Source organism: Prenolepis imparis, unplaced genomic scaffold (genome assembly GCF_030444845.1).
Source record: "Prenolepis imparis isolate NDT839.2.m4 unplaced genomic scaffold, iyPreImpa1.0 SCAF_13, whole genome shotgun sequence".
NCBI lineage: Eukaryota > Metazoa > Arthropoda > Insecta > Hymenoptera > Formicidae > Prenolepis > Prenolepis imparis.
This window is the reverse complement of record NW_028141171.1, coordinates 9718447-9737690: the sequence shown is the minus strand read 5'-3', so window position 1 is coordinate 9737690 and position 19244 is coordinate 9718447. Positions and strand designations below refer to the sequence as shown.

The following is a 19244-nucleotide window of genomic DNA, read 5'->3' as shown; positions in this document are numbered from 1 at the left end:
TCATGTTTTATAAAAAATTCCAAGATGAAATTAAAATATATGACCAGTAGCGAATATTTCGTCGTGAGAACTCCGACGAATAGATCCTGTTACCTGTTTGTGATCCGTATAATCCACGTTTTTTTTCCGAGGAACACGGGTACTATTCAGAATAATAGTACAAAAATTCTTTAGAGCGATATGCAAAAAGAAGTTGAATGAGCATTGTCAGAGGACGAGGCAATAGACTTGTATAACCACATTCGAATGCAATGTTAAATGAATAAAACAGGTACAAACGCAGATATCTGTTATAACATTTTTATATTACACGTAGAAAATATATAATAAAAGATGAAATCGCGCGAGACGATCTATCCACTGTGAATTTTACTTCCGACACATTTCTAAGCGACAGTAAAAATAAAATTAATCTTCTTTAATAAAAAAATAAAAGAGATCAACAAATATTCTTGTACATCATTCGGTGACCATCGTCGATTGTTCATTATATTTAGCACGGTGCATTATATAGCAAGGACATGCATTACTTATTGCGTGCACGTTATTTTTTTGTTCCAGTCTTTTTTTTCTATTAAGCATTCGAATCATCTAACAATAGCGACAATACAGAATTTTACAGAGTCTAACAATAAATAACATAATTACCGAAAAATCTAGTAAATTATCATAAAAATCTAGAACAAATTATTGAAAAAAGTATAATAAATATTGCAAAATATGAATATTCAAAATCACATTAGAACAATTTATAAACATCAAACTATAAATATGGAAATTTTAAAATATTAAAAACACTGAAAATATGTTTTCATCTTTCACTTTAGATCTATTTTATATGCTTTTCGTCTTATTAAATAGATTTTTAAATATATTTTGTATATATATTGTAATTTAATTTTTTATATAAATATATAATATTTTAATTTGAGACTCACGACTTTGATATATTTATGTATTAGTACAATGGCTAAAATGAACTGTTCAAATTTTGTATTCAAAAAATTGCTTCCAAGGTTTATGCGATATTATGCAAGCAGTGCTCGTGGTATGCCATAATCAGCACAGGTAAGCGAAAAAGAAAGATAGACGATATATCGGATTTCTACAAGACTGAACCCAATATTCCGTGAAATATAATTAAGCAGATTTTATGGACTTTTTGAAACATCTCTAATTAAACATTTTTGTTATTGTTTACTGGGAGCGGTTTTAATGATATATACGTTCTGAGATTAAACTTTACTCGGCACAGACCAATCAATGTAGAACATTATTTGAGAATCGTTATTGTCGTACATCCGACACGCTCATGAGTACATATGCACAAATGCTATTCGATGCAAATCACGTAAACGGTGATATACAGAGTGGCGGATAGAGTGAAGAACTCGAGAACAAGGTCAAAAGGTTACACGACTGATTGCATAACTTGATGAAGCTACTGACTCGCTCTATGCATATAATGTATACATTACACGTATGTATATAGCGCGTTCAGAAATTCTGCGAAACGTTATATCTAGAGATAGCGTTGAATGACGTCATGGGGTGATTGCGACCCCCTTTAGTCGATGACGTCAAGAACTTGCCAAGAATGTGAAGGAGAAAGAAAAAAAATGGAAGAAATCTTTTTACGAATAGAATATGATAAAATACACGAAAAAAATATTATAAATAAAAATACCAAAAAAAAAAAGAAATTTATTATATTTATTTTGCTCTCACTGTTTTCGCATTAAGCTACTTCAACTTGGATTCGACAAAGGTTTTTTGATAAGTAATTATCTCGACGAAAATTACTTTTTCCCCCTCGATTGGCAAATAAAGCGATCCGAATAAGGATTAAGATATTGTCTAAAGTCATCTACATCACTAGAAGGGATGTTGGGGAATTCTTCGATCGAAGTGGATATGACAGAGCGGATATGACGCTGACGCGTGGGAAGCTGCGCGAGCATATATTTACTCCCTTCGTGAAAATTCGATCGATGACGCCAGTTTGTCAGTTTAAATTCTTGTCACCTCGACAAAAGCGCGAAGTTCAAACGAGTCATAATAAAATGTGCGTCACTGAACAACGGAATGAAAAACATTTTCATCCACTCGGTGCTAAAAGATCAATAGGAATACAAAACAACTATCAAAACGTTCCGATAAAAAATTATGACGTACATAGGATATCAATTTAAATTTCACATTCTTTAAATTTGTGCACTAATCTGCCTTGTCAAGGAAAAAAGTTAGCGATAAGACGAGATTATCGCGCAATTAGTTAACAACCGTACTTGAGAATTTATATAAAAATCGGTCTGTCGATCTCAATTCACATAATTACATTCGGATTACGTTTTCTATAGTGTATTCGAAATTTCGCGATGTCTCGATTAATTTTACTCCATTTTATTTGCTTTTTCTTTTTCTCTCTTCGTTACCTTTTCTGCTTTATAATATAATAACAACACACTCGCTACCCAGCTCTCTATCATTTGAAAAGGGTCGGCCGGCTGGCGTATGCGCGTACATGCACAATTACCTCGACCAATCGAGGGACCGGTAGAACGAACCTTCGTCGCGTTGAACAGACGTCGATGTCGCTCCAGAGGTGCCCGTTCCGTAGGTTCGTTCCCTCGCGCACGTCGTCGCGCACTAGCGGCAGCTCAGTCCGATATCGACGTCCGAACGAGGCGCATATTCATCGAGTCACACGTTGCGATCTTGGCCGTTCGCGCTTTTCGCATTTCTGCTGATGGAACATAGAACAACGACGCACGTGGAGGGTACAGAGGCAACTTTGGCGCAGTAATAGTGCAAGGAGGTGGTATACATGGGTACCAAATGCCCTGGAAGTTTTGCCTTTCAACGACACACGCGCGTCCGCTGCGACGTCAATCCGATTCGTCCGAAGACTATCCAGTTTAAATAATAATTCATCGGCAAAGAGTGCATTTTTTCGATCGAGTATTCTTAATAAATCTAAAACAACCACGACGACGAGCGCAACGTCAACGACAACGTCTTCCTCGCATGCGAAGTCAGGCCGAGGGAGACAAATTATGATGCTGAACTTGTGACTTCCACCTATACCAAACGGCAGCGACTTAAAGGAATCCGACCTACGAAATATACGAAGACTGCTAACTGATTTTGGCTGAAGCTGAAGAGGCACTGATTTAACGGCTGACGAGAAAATCTTCGTGAATATATCGAGCTATTTTAGATTTCAAACATCTTACCAGCAGCTACAAGGAGCCAGAAATTCTAATCTCTTCACGTCCCTCTTTCTCTCATCCATCTCTCTTTCTATACTTTCCTCTAACTCTTTCCTTCATTTAGATATCTAGCTTCCACGCGGAGGACCGATCGATATTTCATCCTGACAGTGGCTATTAACGATACGCGTAGTTTTCATTCGCTCCCTCCTACTCCATTTTTCACGCTACGATTGCTTCCAAACGTAACGTAAGGTGTAACCCCCTTCGAGCCCTTTACCCCCATCGTCGATTCTTCCATCAATGTCAGGTAGCGCGTGCTAGCTTCGCGTATCCTGCATCATCGGTGGTTGATATCCTTCAATAGCTCCGACTATAACACACGGCCCAATCCAATCGCGGATTTCTTTCGTATAACATCGCATCAGCCGGTGTTCGATCTTTATCGGGTCACCCACGAGAGCCACCCACTCTGTTTCCACCAGTTCCTAGCCCATCCTATGACGTATCCTTTCTCATACCTCGCAGTCTTTCCATCCTGCCGCAGTTCGCTTCTACATGGTCGCGTATGCGTCCGCAAACAGTCAATAAGAAGTATCATCGAGGCACACAAGTACCAAAAAGAGAAGAGCATAGTACAGATATAGAGAACGTTTCGTTTCTCGTCGACAATTGTACATACAATATTAGAAAGCGAATTTTTATCGGTTGTTCCTCGAGGGAAAAACCGATCTTAGTATTTTACGGATGCAGCAGCGCAAGCACTGTTGACATTATCATAATTACATAACAAGAAGATAACTACTGTTGTACTACCACTGTTACTGTTATCGTTGTTAACATTATTGTTATCCCCGTTGTTGTTATATGTCCGCTGCCCTGTCACCTCGTCAATCCCTTTCGTTGCGAAATCACGGCGGTAATAGTGACAGTGACAACGATCGCCGAAATACTCGTGAGGACGCGTGAGACACGCGTGTTTCTGTCAAATCGTGTCGTTAATTGAAGATTATTGACGGAGGAGAAGCAGGAAGAAGAGCTACACACGGGAAAGGAAATAAACAGGCAGCAGGAAGTGGAGGAGAAGTGGCACGTGGGGAGAAGAAGTGGGGTCGCGACGTATATCTACGAGATCAAACAAACAAGGAGTGTGCTAAAGATCTCAATTAAGTAATATTATCCACAAAAGGGGTAATCGATTCTTTGTGTATCCATCGGGACCCACGAGAGAATGGTAGTCGAGACCGCGACGAGAAATGGGCACGAGCTGGCACCTTTAAATGACCATCGCCAACCCGCCCATACAGTGACGATTGTGGCGACCGGAAGTCAAAATGCCACCGGCCAGGAGACGAAGGAGGAGAATAGGGCGGCATGGAGTGGGAAAATGCAATTCTTTCTCAGTATTATCGGATACAGCGTGGGTCTTGGCAATATCTGGAGGTTTCCTTATCTGTGCCAACAGAATGGAGGTGGTGAGTAATATATAATCGATACGAGGATTAGAATAATTCCGCGACACACAACTGCACGCACAAATTCCAGAGCAATCGTATAAATAACGCGTCCGATGTACGAGTTGTATGATAACATTATGGCTAATTAAGATGACCAATTAAGATTATTAAATATATGTATAACGTACGTAATTTTATTTTAATACACATATATACTGTCTATGTGTGTGTAATATTGTTGATAAGCTGTATGTTTTTATTTTTGCGACCTTCGCACAACAAGTGACACCTCAAAGTGTTCTTGAACCATAACGCGTATCAGTAGCTAGATAACCCCAGTTTCTCATATGTATGAGCACATTTATATATATATATACACACACAATGTATACATAAATTACCCCTTACCACGTTAATACAGTCAAGATATTGTAAAAGCACGTTTTTTCTCGTATACACCATAAAGTAACACGCGATGTCTATACTTGCAAAATTAAATTTTTGTCCAATACATATATATATCATAAAAGCAAAATTAAAAAAAAAGTTATTCTATGCAAATTTACAAAATCTCATTTCCAAAACTTCTGATCTAGAAACTTGACTTTACAATTTTTGAATTGTTACATTTTGCATATATCAAAAACTCTAGAATCTCTTAAACTTTCCTTAAAATACTGTCATTTGATTTCTTCAGATATTTTTGCAGATGTGCGAAAAATATGTGAATGAATATCAGATTTTGGAAAGTGTAAAACGCACGATTTATTTGACTTTATATATAATTATTTATATCGGGTTGCTTGATAAGTGAGAGTGTTGACAGCGTGTACGCCAAAAAGTTGCCGCAAAGTTGCATGCAACATTGAAAGCTCTCGCAACTTGCAGTCGGCGCCAGCCTCTATGTAAAGCGAAGAAGAGCAGGGACAAGGTTGCACGATGCGAGGGCAGTGGAGTCGGTATAGGCTAACTATACTAGTCAACGACTATTTTCAGGTATCCCACGCCGACGTTAAATATAACTGCTACGAAATATTTCGTGTGTTCGCGTTCTTAAATGCACACGCGCTCTGATCGGCCAATTTCAACGATTAATATGTTCAACAGCTGCGATATTATAAAACACTTGTATATATCTTGTACATTTATGTATATTTGGTTTGAAATTACTAGTAAAACTTGTCACATTTTTTCTTCTCTAGAGAATTATTTAATATACTGTTATAAATAATGAAATTTGCCAAAATCGTGAAAAATATTAATATACTAGATTGCACGCTAACGGGTTAATATAACTTACGCGATGACGAAAGATTTTCTATTCCGCATGACTAATTCAATTTTTATTAACTCTGCAATTTCGTTCAAATCTATTTTATTTCTATTTTTAAGATGTAATAACTTCATGTAGCATTGTACTATATTTTTTAATTTTATAAATATCAACTTTTAATAGAGAGCTTTTAATATGAAAAGAACGAATCACAGTTTGGATTTAAAAAACAAAGAATTTTTCATTATTTCATAATTAATAAAATAATTAATAAAAAATAATATATGCTAGTAAAAAAAAGTAGCGTAAATGCGGCACAATATTTTTTGCGTGGAAAAATACCGAGTATATACCTGAAGGTATACTTCACTATAATTTATAGACTCTTCTATATAAGTGAAGGTTAATAAATCTCTCCCTGGAAAAACGATATTGAGATGCAATCATATTGCAGTCATATCACGTATGTTGAAAAATATCGCTTAAAATCTGAATATTTCCGACTTTTCACACAAATATCTAATTAAGCTATCGAGATTTTAAATGTGATAATCTATCTCAAAATGCACTTGGCTTACTTTAAATAATTTATAGAATTCAGCTAAAAATACATATCGCGTTATATATATACATATATGTGTAAAATGAAATAATACCAAATCAATACGGAAAAGAGACATCTGTTATTCATCAAGATAAAGTTAGTTCAAGGTTGTACCTGATTTAATTCAACCTGACATGAAAGGTCGACCAACCGCAAATACTAAAAGACATACGCATTAGCAGCGTGGCATTTCGTTTAGTACCGTATGAAATACGAGTACAACCCGCATATACATGTGCACATATATTGCAATCTGGACAGATTTTATGAGCATAAATTTTCCGCCCGAGAAAATACCGTTCCTTAATTAACAATAAGTTGCGTAAAGCTCTGCTCTCGTATACGAATTATTTTAAGCCTCTGTTTCGCTGAGTAGCTCTTTTTATCACAATCGCGAGAACGAACAGCTATTTAACATACATCTACTTTCGCGGATGTGGGTAGGTAGATAGGTCACGAGAGGTGTACGCGGGTGGCCCTCGAGTGATTATGACGTCGGAGTTTATATGCACACCGAAATCATATCGGTTACCATCCAACAACTGCGCAGATCGAGCTTCCGTTACCAGACTACTACTTAGACACCTATCTCGTTTTGCCATAGGTATAATACTTTTGTCTGAAAAAAATACACCGTAGACCCTCTACTCACAATCAGAAGTTCATAAGAGATTCAGAATTAATCTCTTAACATCTATAATTTCGCTGGTTTAAATCTCTGGAGCAAATATAATAGAGAATCACGTAAAATTAAAATACATGTATTTCCAAGTCGCGCTTTAAATGGTTCCTTTTAATTATGAATTTAAAACGCGTTAGAAAAATAAGTTTTTATAAATGAAATGTTATACACACATTAAATGTGCAATAAAATTCGTCGAATCTTATGTTACTTTTAAATACATAGAAGGAATTCTTGAATTTTTGTCAGACTGGCAAATTTGCAAGCCGACCGGTTTCGAACTGGCGAAAATTTTTCCGCGTAACTGCAAATCGCTGTCGACGATTAAATTTCGCGATTCTCAACTCATACGTGGGGATACATACAACATGCATTAAGACCTAAAAAGACTCGGCTTTCAATGGAAATTTCCTCGTTGCGCCGTACCGTGCCGCGTCCGCGTCGCCGAACGCCTATCGATCGATTCATACCACTGTGTAACGGAAAGCACGCGACGACCTAACATCTGCCGCTCTCTGTTTCGCAGCTCTAAAGTATAATAGCGACTTTAAACGAAGAGTCTGCGTTACGAGCCATTGACATGTTAAACGCCAATGTATAACATCGGATTACCGATGACGTGAGGCTCGTAAGATCCGAAAGAATGCTATTATGATCGAGAGATCTATATCTACTTCTGCACGTTTCAATTATTTTACTTTTCATCAATTCTACCCGCTTCTACTATTTAGTTACTCGTAATAAATTAGAGATTAGTGTATCGAAATTTAGAAAGTTATTTGTAATCAAGTTACAATTAATCAATCACTGGAGTTAAAAGTGTTGCTGCTATTTTTCTATAGCTTTGTACAAACACACATTGGTAGAGAAAAAAAGTAGCTTTCGCAGCTCGCAATTTTCCCTTTAGCTCTAATTTACATTTGTATGATTATCAAAGAGATCGTTCAAGCGATGGAGTGGCTCAACGGGTTAGGACTTAGGTTGCTCGATCAATACAAGGCGCTCCAGCTACGACCGCGAAACTAGACATCTAAAGGCAAAGGGAGAGAGAAACGTGTTAGGAACAAGGGAAGATTTGCAAAAAAAAAAACGGATAACGTGATGTATTATAAAATAGAAGAGTAATTTAAAAACGTGTGTAATATGATTAATATTCCGCTGACAAAGTAAAAAAAAGAACACGTGATTTAAAAATTATTTTAGAATCCAATAAAGGAAAGGGAAAGATCTATTTAAAATCTTGCGTTAAATGCATAAAACACGCGATCGATGTCAATTATATAATTTTTCATATATATTGTATGCAATGTTTTTCTAAAAATAATCTCCGTTTTTCTCACTCTGTATTAATAACACAATTCGCCTATATACAAATGTATTCATACGGATTTGATAGAAGCACATTATCTGTCTTGCAAATGAGGCATATAATAAATCAGATATCAAGTTAGTTTGCTTAGCATATTTTTCGCTTACTTAGCAATCTTTACATATGAATTCTATCTTGCGTTTATGCATACTCGTATTCTTCGTATACTGCAGAAATTGTAATCTAGTTTAAATGTAGTTCTTCGAAGAACAAATTTGCAGAAAATATGCATGATATGCCAAAATAGTGCCAATATTAAAATTTTCTATACACGATTCAGAAACAAAACTCGACCGAATAATGAATAACGGTCGTTGTATAAAATATTTGTTGTTGTCAACACGATATCTGAAAATATAAATATCTTTGTCTCGTAGCCTCTTCCTTTGTTAAATCGAGATCTCGACAGATCTAGATTTGCAAATGGAAATAAAAATGGAAATTTCACGCCCACTCTCTCTTTCTCAAAAAGATATTTCAAAAGATATTCTCCAGTGACTCTTTTGTCATATTCAACACTTTCACGCGAACATATAATAGCATTGTAATGTAAAAAAAATAATCTAAAATATCTATATAAGGAAAATAATATATATGTACGTATAATTCTGTTAAAGCCATATTTGCGTGTGTATACATTCTAGGTGCCTTCCTCATTCCTTTTTTCGTGATGCTCATCTTAGAGGGCGTACCCCTCTTCCTGATCGAGCTGGGTCTCGGACAACGTATGCGACAGGGTGCCCTGGGGGTTTGGAACAATATACATCCTTGGTTAGGAGGTATAGGAATCGCGTCGTGCATAGTTACGTTTTTCGTTGCACTTTACTACAACGTAATTATTACTTGGTGCTTCTTCTACCTCTTCAATTCGCTCGAGGTAAGCAGATCGATAACGTTCGTAGCGGCGATTGACGCCACGGTAATCTGCGTCGAGACATCTTAAGTAACTCTCCCTTCACTCTGCATGTCAGTTTAGCCTCTTGAATAGGTAATATTAAAATTTATGTAATAGATAAGCACGTGTCGCTTATGAGATTATACAAGAATGTGTAAAATCTATCAATATTTTTAATAAAAACTATACTGTCATTAAAAATATATATTAGAGAGAATCTAAATTATATAAGAAAAATAAGAAATTATTTTAATTGCAAGCAATTTAAAAAATTAATGTTTTGAATACAAAAAGTAATATCATTTTAAATAAATGCGACAGTCAAAATAAAATGTCCTCGACTACAATTACCGATGGCGTCGCTGTAATATTGTCCACATATCTGCAAGATTATTAATGTTCATTTTTTTTTATGTTTCAATTAGGCTGTCACGATCAAATTCGGTGTAAGTATCAGTCTCTTCTAAACAATGAATAATATAGTATAGTTTTGCCTAGCTATTGCCCTGGTTATTGTATGAGAGAATTGCATAAATCAAAGCATACATGCAAATTTCATCATGTGACGCTCTCAAAGTTCCGTACTCAAAGCTTCAGCTTTTACAGCGCAATAACGGTGCGCTCGTTAAAGCATCTATTAATAATCTATTTGCATATTCTGACGTAACTAGGAATCACTGCCGTGGGCGAAATGCCCGGAATTGGACGGGAAACCGGTCGAGGAATGTGCCAGAAGTTCGGAGACCGCATATTTTTGGTACAGAACTACCTTGGACGCGGCACCGTCGATCGAGGACGGCCAAGGTCTCAAATGGTGGATTGTGCTTTGCCTCTTGCTCAGCTGGGTCGTCGTGTTCTTCATCGTCATGAAGGGCATACAGTCGTCCGGCAAAGTAAGATCGCGTCGCGTATTCAGAATCGATGTCGATTGATCTGATTTTATTAATCGCGTGATGAAGAAACTGGCCTCGATGCATTTTTTCTTTTATATCGCAGATACTGAATAAATGTCATTTTTTAAATATCATTTCTCTTCTAGGTAGTATACTTTACGTCCATGTTTCCGTATCTCGTACTGACCATCTTTTTCATCCGAGGGATTACATTAAATGGTGCAAGCGCCGGACTGGCGCACATGTACACACCAAAGGTGACGATCGATTTTGTTCCGACTTTATCGAGACGAGTGGTACAAAAGGCCACGGATATTAGATATGACATTTACGTTATTCGTTCAAGGTTGAGAAACTGTTGGAGCCCACGGTCTGGCTTGACGCGGCGACCCAGGTCTTTTATAGCTTCGGGCTGGCGTTTGGTTCCCTGATCGCGTTCGGCAGCTACAACACCCCCAACAACAACTGCGTGAGGGACGTGATCCTGGTGAGCGTGTGCAACGCGTTTACTGCCATTTACGCGAGCGTTGTCATTTTCGCCATTTTGGGGTTCAAGGCAATGTCAAACGTGGAGAAGTGCGTCGTCAGGTAATGCGACCGCAAGTGCGGCATCGTTTCTAAATTCGCCATCGCGAAGAGAGTAGTGAGAAAAATCGTCCACGGCTGCGGAGATGTATCTTTAAACGACCGAATGCTAACTGTTGCTGCTTGTTCGAGAGATGCGTCGTCGCTCTTTTAACAGTGTTACGCTTTTAATGTATAATATATGAGTTACATTAATAGAAATCTTTTAATTAAATCAAGTTGTGAAAATCGATCTTACTATTAACGTTTAACAAATTCACGTTAGTGATGCTATCGAATTAAATTGCAAAACTTTGCCAACACACATATTATTATAATACACACAGATTTACATTATCATCACAATTTAATTTAATTAAACGGTTAAGCGTCAGATGGTTGAGCATTTAGAAGTGGGAGGGATTTAATCATAATGGGACGGGATATGCTAATAGCTGATGTGGCGAACAACATGAGGGGCATAGAAGATGTGTTAAATCGCTTTTATTTTATAGCGCGAAGAACACCCTGGTGGATAATGGGCTATTGGCTCTTTCGACTTCGTTCAATATCGAGGACTACGATCTCTTTATGAAAACCTTCAATTCTTCGGAAATGAATGTCACGATGAAATCATGCAGTCTCGGCAATGAGTTAAACAACGTGAGCAATGCTTGACAAATAAATTTATCGAGAGCGTACAGTTTAATGACATGATTAAATAATAATTGCTTTCAGGCTGCCGAGGGTACTGGATTGGCTTTTATCGTGTTTACACAAGCAATCGTGGAATTACCGGGTGCGCCGTTTTGGTCCTGCATTTTCTTCCTGATGCTTCTGGCCCTCGGTCTGGGCTCACAAATTGGAATACTCGAAGGCATGCTTTGCGTAATCTTTGACATAGATCTCTTCAAAAGAATAAAGAAGCAATATATGACGGGTGAGAGCAATTGTCTATCGATTCATCATCTATCGGTATCGTCCGGAAAATAATAAATATATAAAATTATCTGCTTTAATCATTTAATTTGCGGACTTAGGAGTTGTCTGTATCGTTTGCTTTTTCGTGGGGCTCATCTTCTGCACCGGTGCTGGGGAGTATTGGCTGAAAATGTTTGACAGCTTTGCCGGTACCATCGGCCTCGTTATGGTCGCCTTGATGGAAATGCTCTCCGTGGTTTTCGTATACGGTCACGAAAAGTAAGTTGAATTTCCGTTTTTCTTTTCGTCCAACGAAACGGTCGATCGATTTAACAATCACGCGAACGCTGCGCAGATTCACAAAGGACATCGAGGAGATGACAGGATACAGACCGGGAATTTATTGGCAAGTCACGTGGCGATTTCTCGCTCCCATAATAATGGTTTGCATTCTCGTATCAAGCATCGTCTCCATGTTCATCAAAAAACCACAATACTCGGCATGGAATGCGACATTGGTAAGCGATTATATAAATTACAAAAGATATTCAATTATATATTTAATTATATAAAAATATATAATAATATCTCTTCTAATATTTTGTTTTTGTTTTAGGGTGTAGCAGAACCCACGAGTTATCCCAGCTGGGTCCTGGGCATCGCAGCCGCTATAATTTTCGCGGGTGTCGCGCCGATTCCGATCGTTTTCCTCTTGCGACGATTCCAGTGCGTGAAACTCGACGTGGATATCCACCAAGGCAGTATTCGTCGTATCGACACCACCGTTTCCACCAAGGAAATGATGGGCGACGTTGACGTGAGTAGAATTTGTCATTATATAATCGTAGCAATCGTGTTTTTATACGTAGAAATCTAATGCGTTATGATTATTGAAAATTGTATGATAAAGGGAGCCTTGAGGAAAAATGTTTCCCTCGAAGATAGCGTTATGGCTTGTAATCGTTCGTGATGGAATGTGTGTAAAATTCGTGACAAACAGTCCACTATAACTGGACGTGTGTCGAGGATAAACGCACGTTGTCCATTTTCCTTTCGAAATAATTATTTTGAACGCAAGTAGTTGTGTCTCCCCTTAAAATGACTGTTTCAGCCGAGTAGCGTTGTTTTTCCCTATCCGAGATAGTTTGTTTATTAAACGGCGTATTGGCTTAATTAGCGCACCACGGGCTGACGAGTATTTCATGCCTAATCGCAATAAAGTCTTGCGCAATTAAAAGGACTCGTTAAAAATGAGATGTATCGATGCCATAATTCCTTATGGCGCAAGTTGTTTCTCATGGTGAGCCAATTAAGCGTATCACGCGAGGTGTTTAGGTAATTCACATTTGAACGTACGATCTGCAGTTGTAGGTAAGCATCTCCATTCTCTGTCTGTGGTAACACCGATTACTCGATATCCCCGTAGCTACGTTATACACGTGAGTTTGCAGTATCAACTTTTGAGAATGCATCCTCATGAATGTTATTTTTAGCGCATCCATCGTCGCACGTACACGATGTCAACGTGCATCGCAGATAGCGCGAAAAATTACACGGCTCTAATATTCTGTCTTCATACACACTGAATTCAACGTCGCGATTAATTAATACTCTGCACGATCGAGTAATGAAAAAAAAATTGTATCGATACAAATTAATATAACACACTTCATGGCAAATTATATCATCAGCATCGATAGAATGCATGATTAGATTTCCTAATCTTATAACATATATGAACATTTAATGTAAAGAATTATAATGATAACAGTATAAACAATCTTTTTTTAATAGAATTATTTTATATGGGAAACGCGCGCGATATAAATATTTTAAACTTAAACTTTTAAATTTTTGAGCGTCTATTTCTAAATTTATGTATTCTATTTTTATATTAATACAAATTCGTACTATATTAGAATCCAATGAAATTTGCATAATCGGCAGAAATGATCTTTGCATGTTGAACATAATAAAATTGTGATAAATTTTCGGAGAAAAATCGTCGTAAAAAATTATGAGATATAAATACTTATATATATAAACTTCATTAATGCAATGAATCAGCATGCTTGCTTTTGGTAAGTATGTATTTCGAGAAGTTTGACCTGATCAGCATGTCAAACATGAAACTCCACAACATTTTCATCTATCATCAAGATTCACGTTATGCTTCACCAGGAATGAAGAGACACTCATGTATGCGTAGGACAGTACATTTGATCGGTTGAGAATTAAAAGTGGTCAGTCAATTATTAAATTGCATGATTATTACAAGTTCTTGTTTAATCAGCCTTTTTGATGCTATGCGGAAATAAAAAAATAGCAAATAAATGAAAAGCACAAGCTATTTATGAGCCTTCAATCATGAACTAAAAATTTGTAACTTTAAGAAAGAGGAGAGTTCATAAATAGCTTGTGTTTAAAAATATGTGCTACGTGGGCGCGAACGGAAATTAAATAGACGTCTATTCACAATATAGATCACTTACGATACTGAACCTTTCGATTTTTTTTCTCGAAACTACAATCACATACACCTCAACAATAGAAATTAATATAACTTCTATTTTCAATTACAGTTGCCAGAGATATCTCTACAAACTGTGATCGAAAAGAGGAGTTATTTTCTTGCTCCGAAAATCAAGACCGTGGCTTCGTCTATTCCTTTTAGTTATAGCCTTAGTTCAAACAATATTCTATAAATATCTAATATTATTAATTCCTTAACTTTCAGCTTGATGAATATCACGACCGACTAGAGGACTTCCCGGAAGAGGACGAGGACATGAATAGCGACGACGATATGAACACTGCACCGACCATGAGCAAACTCGCCAAGAAGGCAATGCAGGGTAGGGCTTTTAAAATGAAAGTAATGAACTTTTAAGAGCGCATAACAGCGGCGTGACTCGTACTGTTTGTTTGCGAGACATTGCGTGCTAAAGAGAGAGATATCGGCAATGATTATATACATATATAAAGACTAACTATGATTTATGTCAAATTAATAGTCAAAGTGTTTGCGAGATAAGTTCGCTCACTTAACACATTATCATAGAAAAAAATATACATGTAGATATTTACGATAATTAATTTATAAACACTTGCGAGAAATAACATTTTAATAGAGAATAAATTGTATGTTACAAGCGGGAGCAAATTTTCGACACGAGATTAAATTTTTTACTTTAAATCTTTAACTTTGAAGTTAAAAATCTTTTCATACGTTTGGTCTTTATATATACTGCAGTCATTGGTGCGTCCTTACGAAATGAGCAAATATATTGAGCAAACAAACGAACGAACGTGTAGCGCGAACACTCAAGTTTACTTGAAACTTCCTTTCATGTACGATGATGAGCGAATCGGACCGGATGCAAGTGAAGCACTAACGTAGTATTACGAAGTATTATACCTGCGTCCGATCATGATTTATACACATCTGGCATGAAAATTCACGACGAAAATTCGCGTTCGTCGTTTGTTTGCTCGAAAAGTAGGGTGTGTCGACCCCGATCTTTTCGTATATACGTAAACTTTAGATAGGGATATAGGGTGAATTCGCAACAAATCGAGCTCAATCTATCGGATCGAGGTCGCCACTAGGAGCAATATGTAATACGAAATAAGTTTTAGCGAGGTGTAACGCGAGAGCGACCAATTGTGCGCCGTGACGGATTAGCGTATCGAGCTTTACCGTCGTTTACATGCGCTTCCGGGTAAAATCGCGAATCACGGAATACGATAGATGCATAGCGAGCGAGAAATAGCGACGAGAGAATAGAACGTTCTGGCTTTTTAATATCGCGTGATGCGAAGACGATCTGACGCGGGATCGTTGAATTCGTCCGAGTCAATTCAATTTTTAATTGAACACGGCGCGATTCTTTTCTTTTTTCTTCTTATTAGAACGGTAGTTTGATCTTTCCAATGGAGAAACGTCGGAAAGACTAGACAATAAAATTGAAACGTAGTCGAGTTGTTAGCCAAATGTAGACGAATTGTTTACTGCTCTCTACAGAATCCCGAATGAAATACTTTTGACTCCTCCGAGGTTCTACCTTTCGCGTATCATTGCCATCCGGATAAGATCAACCTTGGCTTCAAAAAACTGTTTCAAAAGAGATAGATCTCAGATTCTAAACGGGTCAAAGCTATTTCTTTTATTATTTTCTTACCTAACTATTTTTAAAATTAGTAAAACACTTTTGAGCTACAAGTAACTTTTTACGGAAAAAAACAAGAGAAATATTAAAGAGATTAAATCGTATGTTTATACTGAAAAAATAATTATATTATAAGTATATATTGTACTATGTTTTCGAACTTTCGGAATAATACATGTACATATATTCTTTATATATTTGATTTTAAAAAGTTAATTAATTTAATATTTCATAAAGAGATTGAAAGATTATTTTCGAAACACGATGGAATTATGGTGGATCAGATTTGCATTATTCAATCTCGTTCAGCAAACAACTTATGTATTACAAACAATATTATGTAAACGAATCACGTCAAGTACGGGTTGATACTCATTTAATTAGCAATTATATAGATTATATTCCGCGAGAAAGTATTATAATTATCCAAACAGGCTTTAAAGTTGGCTTGATCGTTTTTAAATTTCACTCGTCATCAATTGTGACGAGGAGTATCGTTAAGTTAACAATTAAAAAGCCTTCATATTTATAGTCTAACGCGTTTACTATCAATTTTGCCAGAAAAAAACGAGTATTCACGGGCGTCACGCGGTGCCACTATTACAAACGTGACATTTCGATAAAATACATTACCGCGGTGCAGAATATATTGAGAGACTACACTGGTGTCACTGGTGTACTGGTTGCATAGTATCTCGCGTTCTCTTTGCGCGAATACGGGACCTCTGCTCTATTCCAAGATAGATTTTCCCTTTCGTGAAATAGCCCCCTCGCCGGGCATTGTTTGGCTGGCCCAGCTATTTTGGATACGGAAATATTGTGTACCGATTCCGCGTTTAGGATATAATCAACGAGTGATCGGTATGCCAAGTTCCATCTCCTACGTGTTCGTAAGGCAATGTGAATTTCGAATAACCGTAATGTCAATAATAAAGAGATTGCGATCCCCGCGGGAATCGCATTTTTGCTGTGCAAACTTCGCGAAGTATTCTTTCGAATATATGTGTACGTTACGATCTAAGCTCAGAAACGTCATTGTGATCAACCCTCTGTCCTATTTATATTATACATACTTTAAACCGAGATCAATTATAACTGAACGAATCAGTGAGAACGTGTACAATATCGCGATTAATTCGCGAACACTGATAAAATTGACAGGAGATTGACAGGTCGGTGCTGTGAAAATAATGCAAGTGCGTCGAAAAGCGCTCGCATTGCGAGGAAAGTAACAACGGTATGTAAAATAGGAAACCCTAGGAGCGAGAGATTATTATTATTATTATTATTATTATTATTATATTAATGACATTACGAATTCGATGAAAAACGTAACGCGTGTGTGCCATTGTAAATAATAACTTGGCGTTTATAATGCCAATCGCATCTAAATTAGAATACCTCGTAAAATACCTATTTTTTGAATCGCTTAGGAATAGTGTGACGAAGTATCCTACTTATTTTCTTCCCTTTTCTACATGTAAAAGCGTATGCCCCTTTTCTTCGTGCATGAGAGACACAAACTTTTAGAAGCTAGTCGTCTAAACGTAGACGTATGTAAGTAGACAATGTGCGAAACGTTTTCTCCTTCGATATATGAGTTATATACGATAAGCAATAGCCATTCTGAAGGAGTTGACGAGATAACCGTCGACTTAATGTAAAACCTGACCCAGCAAATGCACATTTTTTTCAGAGACCATTATTCCACCTTTCGGCATTTACATTTCCGTTTACATATTTAAAAGAAGTCATACAGCGAAGTTATATTATGTTTAATTCTATTTTTTATATTAAATTTAAAACATTTCTCGAAAAATTGCTTATTAAAATAATATTTTCCTTACTTTATCGAGAAAAACCTTGGAAATATACGGCTGTATTTATATTGTACAAGTATATCCTGCATATATCAATCAATATCAAATATATCTCAATCAATTTCAAATTGCAGAATAATGATACCTGCCGCATCAGAATCTATTTCGCAAAATTTATCGTATACTATTCTGTGAGCGATTGTTTACTTTAAAATTGACTGCGAGCTATTCAAATATATTATACAAAAGGAAATGGTTATTCTAGTGTATATTTATAGCAAACATACACATATTGAGATAATAGTCATAATCTTTCATAATGTTACATTAACATTAATTTCAAATGCAAAATTTATTCAGCTATTATTCCAAATATTTTCAGAAATAAAACTCAGGTTCGCGTTAACATTAGCTCGCGTGTATTCAAAAAATTTTTATCTTGCAGAATTTCCATGATTTTACTCGATAAATGTGATTGAATCTTTCTGCTTTCAGAAAAGTATGAAAATTTAGTTTTATACAGCACGCATTGCATATACAAGAATGTATTTATTATTGAAAGATTGGATAAAATTTTTATTTTTTTTAATTTATTCGTAATTTTTAAAATTTTATCATAATTAAGAAAGCACGAATTAATTAATATAAAAAAGTGATAATAATACGTAAATAATTTCTTTATCTGAATTAATTAAAAAAATAAATAATTGAAATGTTTATATTGAAATATAATATATTCATAAAATGTAATTTAATTATAGAATTAATTATTTGAAATATAATTATAATTTTATCGCAAATATATGAGTATTAAAAAATAAACATGAAAGGGAGAAGATGCTTTCTAATTATAATAGAATACGACTCTCTCTGAAAAACTATTTGTTTTTTCTATATGAAAAGAGATATTGTATATCTCTACTGCTTCCAAAAATCAAGAGAAAGATTGTTTAATTTTGAAAAAATAAATAGTACTTTTAAAGTCTCTCAGAGATGTAACTCTCAATCAAAAAAGTTTGCATATGTGTTAATCCATAATAAATAATATTTAATTCACGCTTACATGTATGGCGTCTGTTAGATTCCATAATTGGAACTTTGCTTATTGTTTATGTTAAAAAAAATAAAACAAAGAGATATTAATTTAAAAATGCAATAATTATTTTCTCTTCTTTTCTTGTCTTCCTAGACTTAAAGAACATAAATACATACCAACAAAAGCAATTATCATTATGTTTAAAAAAGAATTATTCGAAAAAGAAATATAAAAAAGCAAAGGATCTATATGTGTGAAATCCCTCATTACTTCTCATCGACTTTTTCGATGTTACCAGACAAAAGTTAAAGAGTATTCGCAATATTGTCATGCGACATTCCTATTTTCA

General features: G+C 36.0%; 1 protein-coding gene across 4 annotated transcripts; it reads left to right on the top strand.

Moving 5' to 3' along the window:
* The first annotated feature begins 2408 nt into the window (after positions 1-2408).
* Positions 2409-19010, top strand: LOC145944632 (sodium- and chloride-dependent transporter XTRP3). 4 transcript variants are annotated; one of them, XR_014426708.1, is made up of 13 exons: positions 2409-4687; positions 9215-9474; positions 9918-9938; positions 10164-10385; positions 10532-10642; positions 10732-10973; positions 11465-11612; positions 11688-11889; positions 11990-12149; positions 12226-12388; positions 12487-12687; positions 13236-13309; positions 14608-14746. XR_014426708.1 is itself a non-coding variant. In XM_083053125.1 (13 exons), exons 3-13 carry the CDS (start codon positions 9268-9270, stop codon positions 14758-14760), a joined length of 1830 nt encoding a protein of 609 aa, XP_082909251.1. In that variant the 5' UTR covers positions 4553-4687; positions 5558-5665; positions 9242-9267; the 3' UTR covers positions 14761-19010. The 4 variants fall into 4 exon arrangements, 3 of the variants coding, with proteins under 3 accessions (XP_082909249.1, XP_082909250.1, XP_082909251.1); XM_083053125.1 differs by lacking the exon at positions 13236-13309 and adding an exon at positions 5558-5665 and having other exon boundaries at positions 4553-4687; positions 9242-9474; positions 14608-19010; XM_083053123.1 differs by lacking the exon at positions 13236-13309 and having other exon boundaries at positions 2416-4687; positions 14608-19010.
* The last annotated feature ends 234 nt before the right edge of the window (positions 19011-19244 follow it).

Excerpts from the sequence above, each read along its gene's own strand:
- LOC145944632 (XM_083053123.1), top strand. The coding sequence starts at position 4,444 with ATGGTAGTCGAGACCGCGACGAGAAATGGGCACGAGCTGGCACCTTTA. Across the intron at positions 10,643-10,731 it reads CGCACATGTACACACCAAAG|GTTGAGAAACTGTTGGAGCC; the intron begins GTGACGATCGAT and ends TATTCGTTCAAG. Across the intron at positions 10,974-11,464 it reads GTGGAGAAGTGCGTCGTCAG|CGCGAAGAACACCCTGGTGG; the intron begins GTAATGCGACCG and ends TTTATTTTATAG.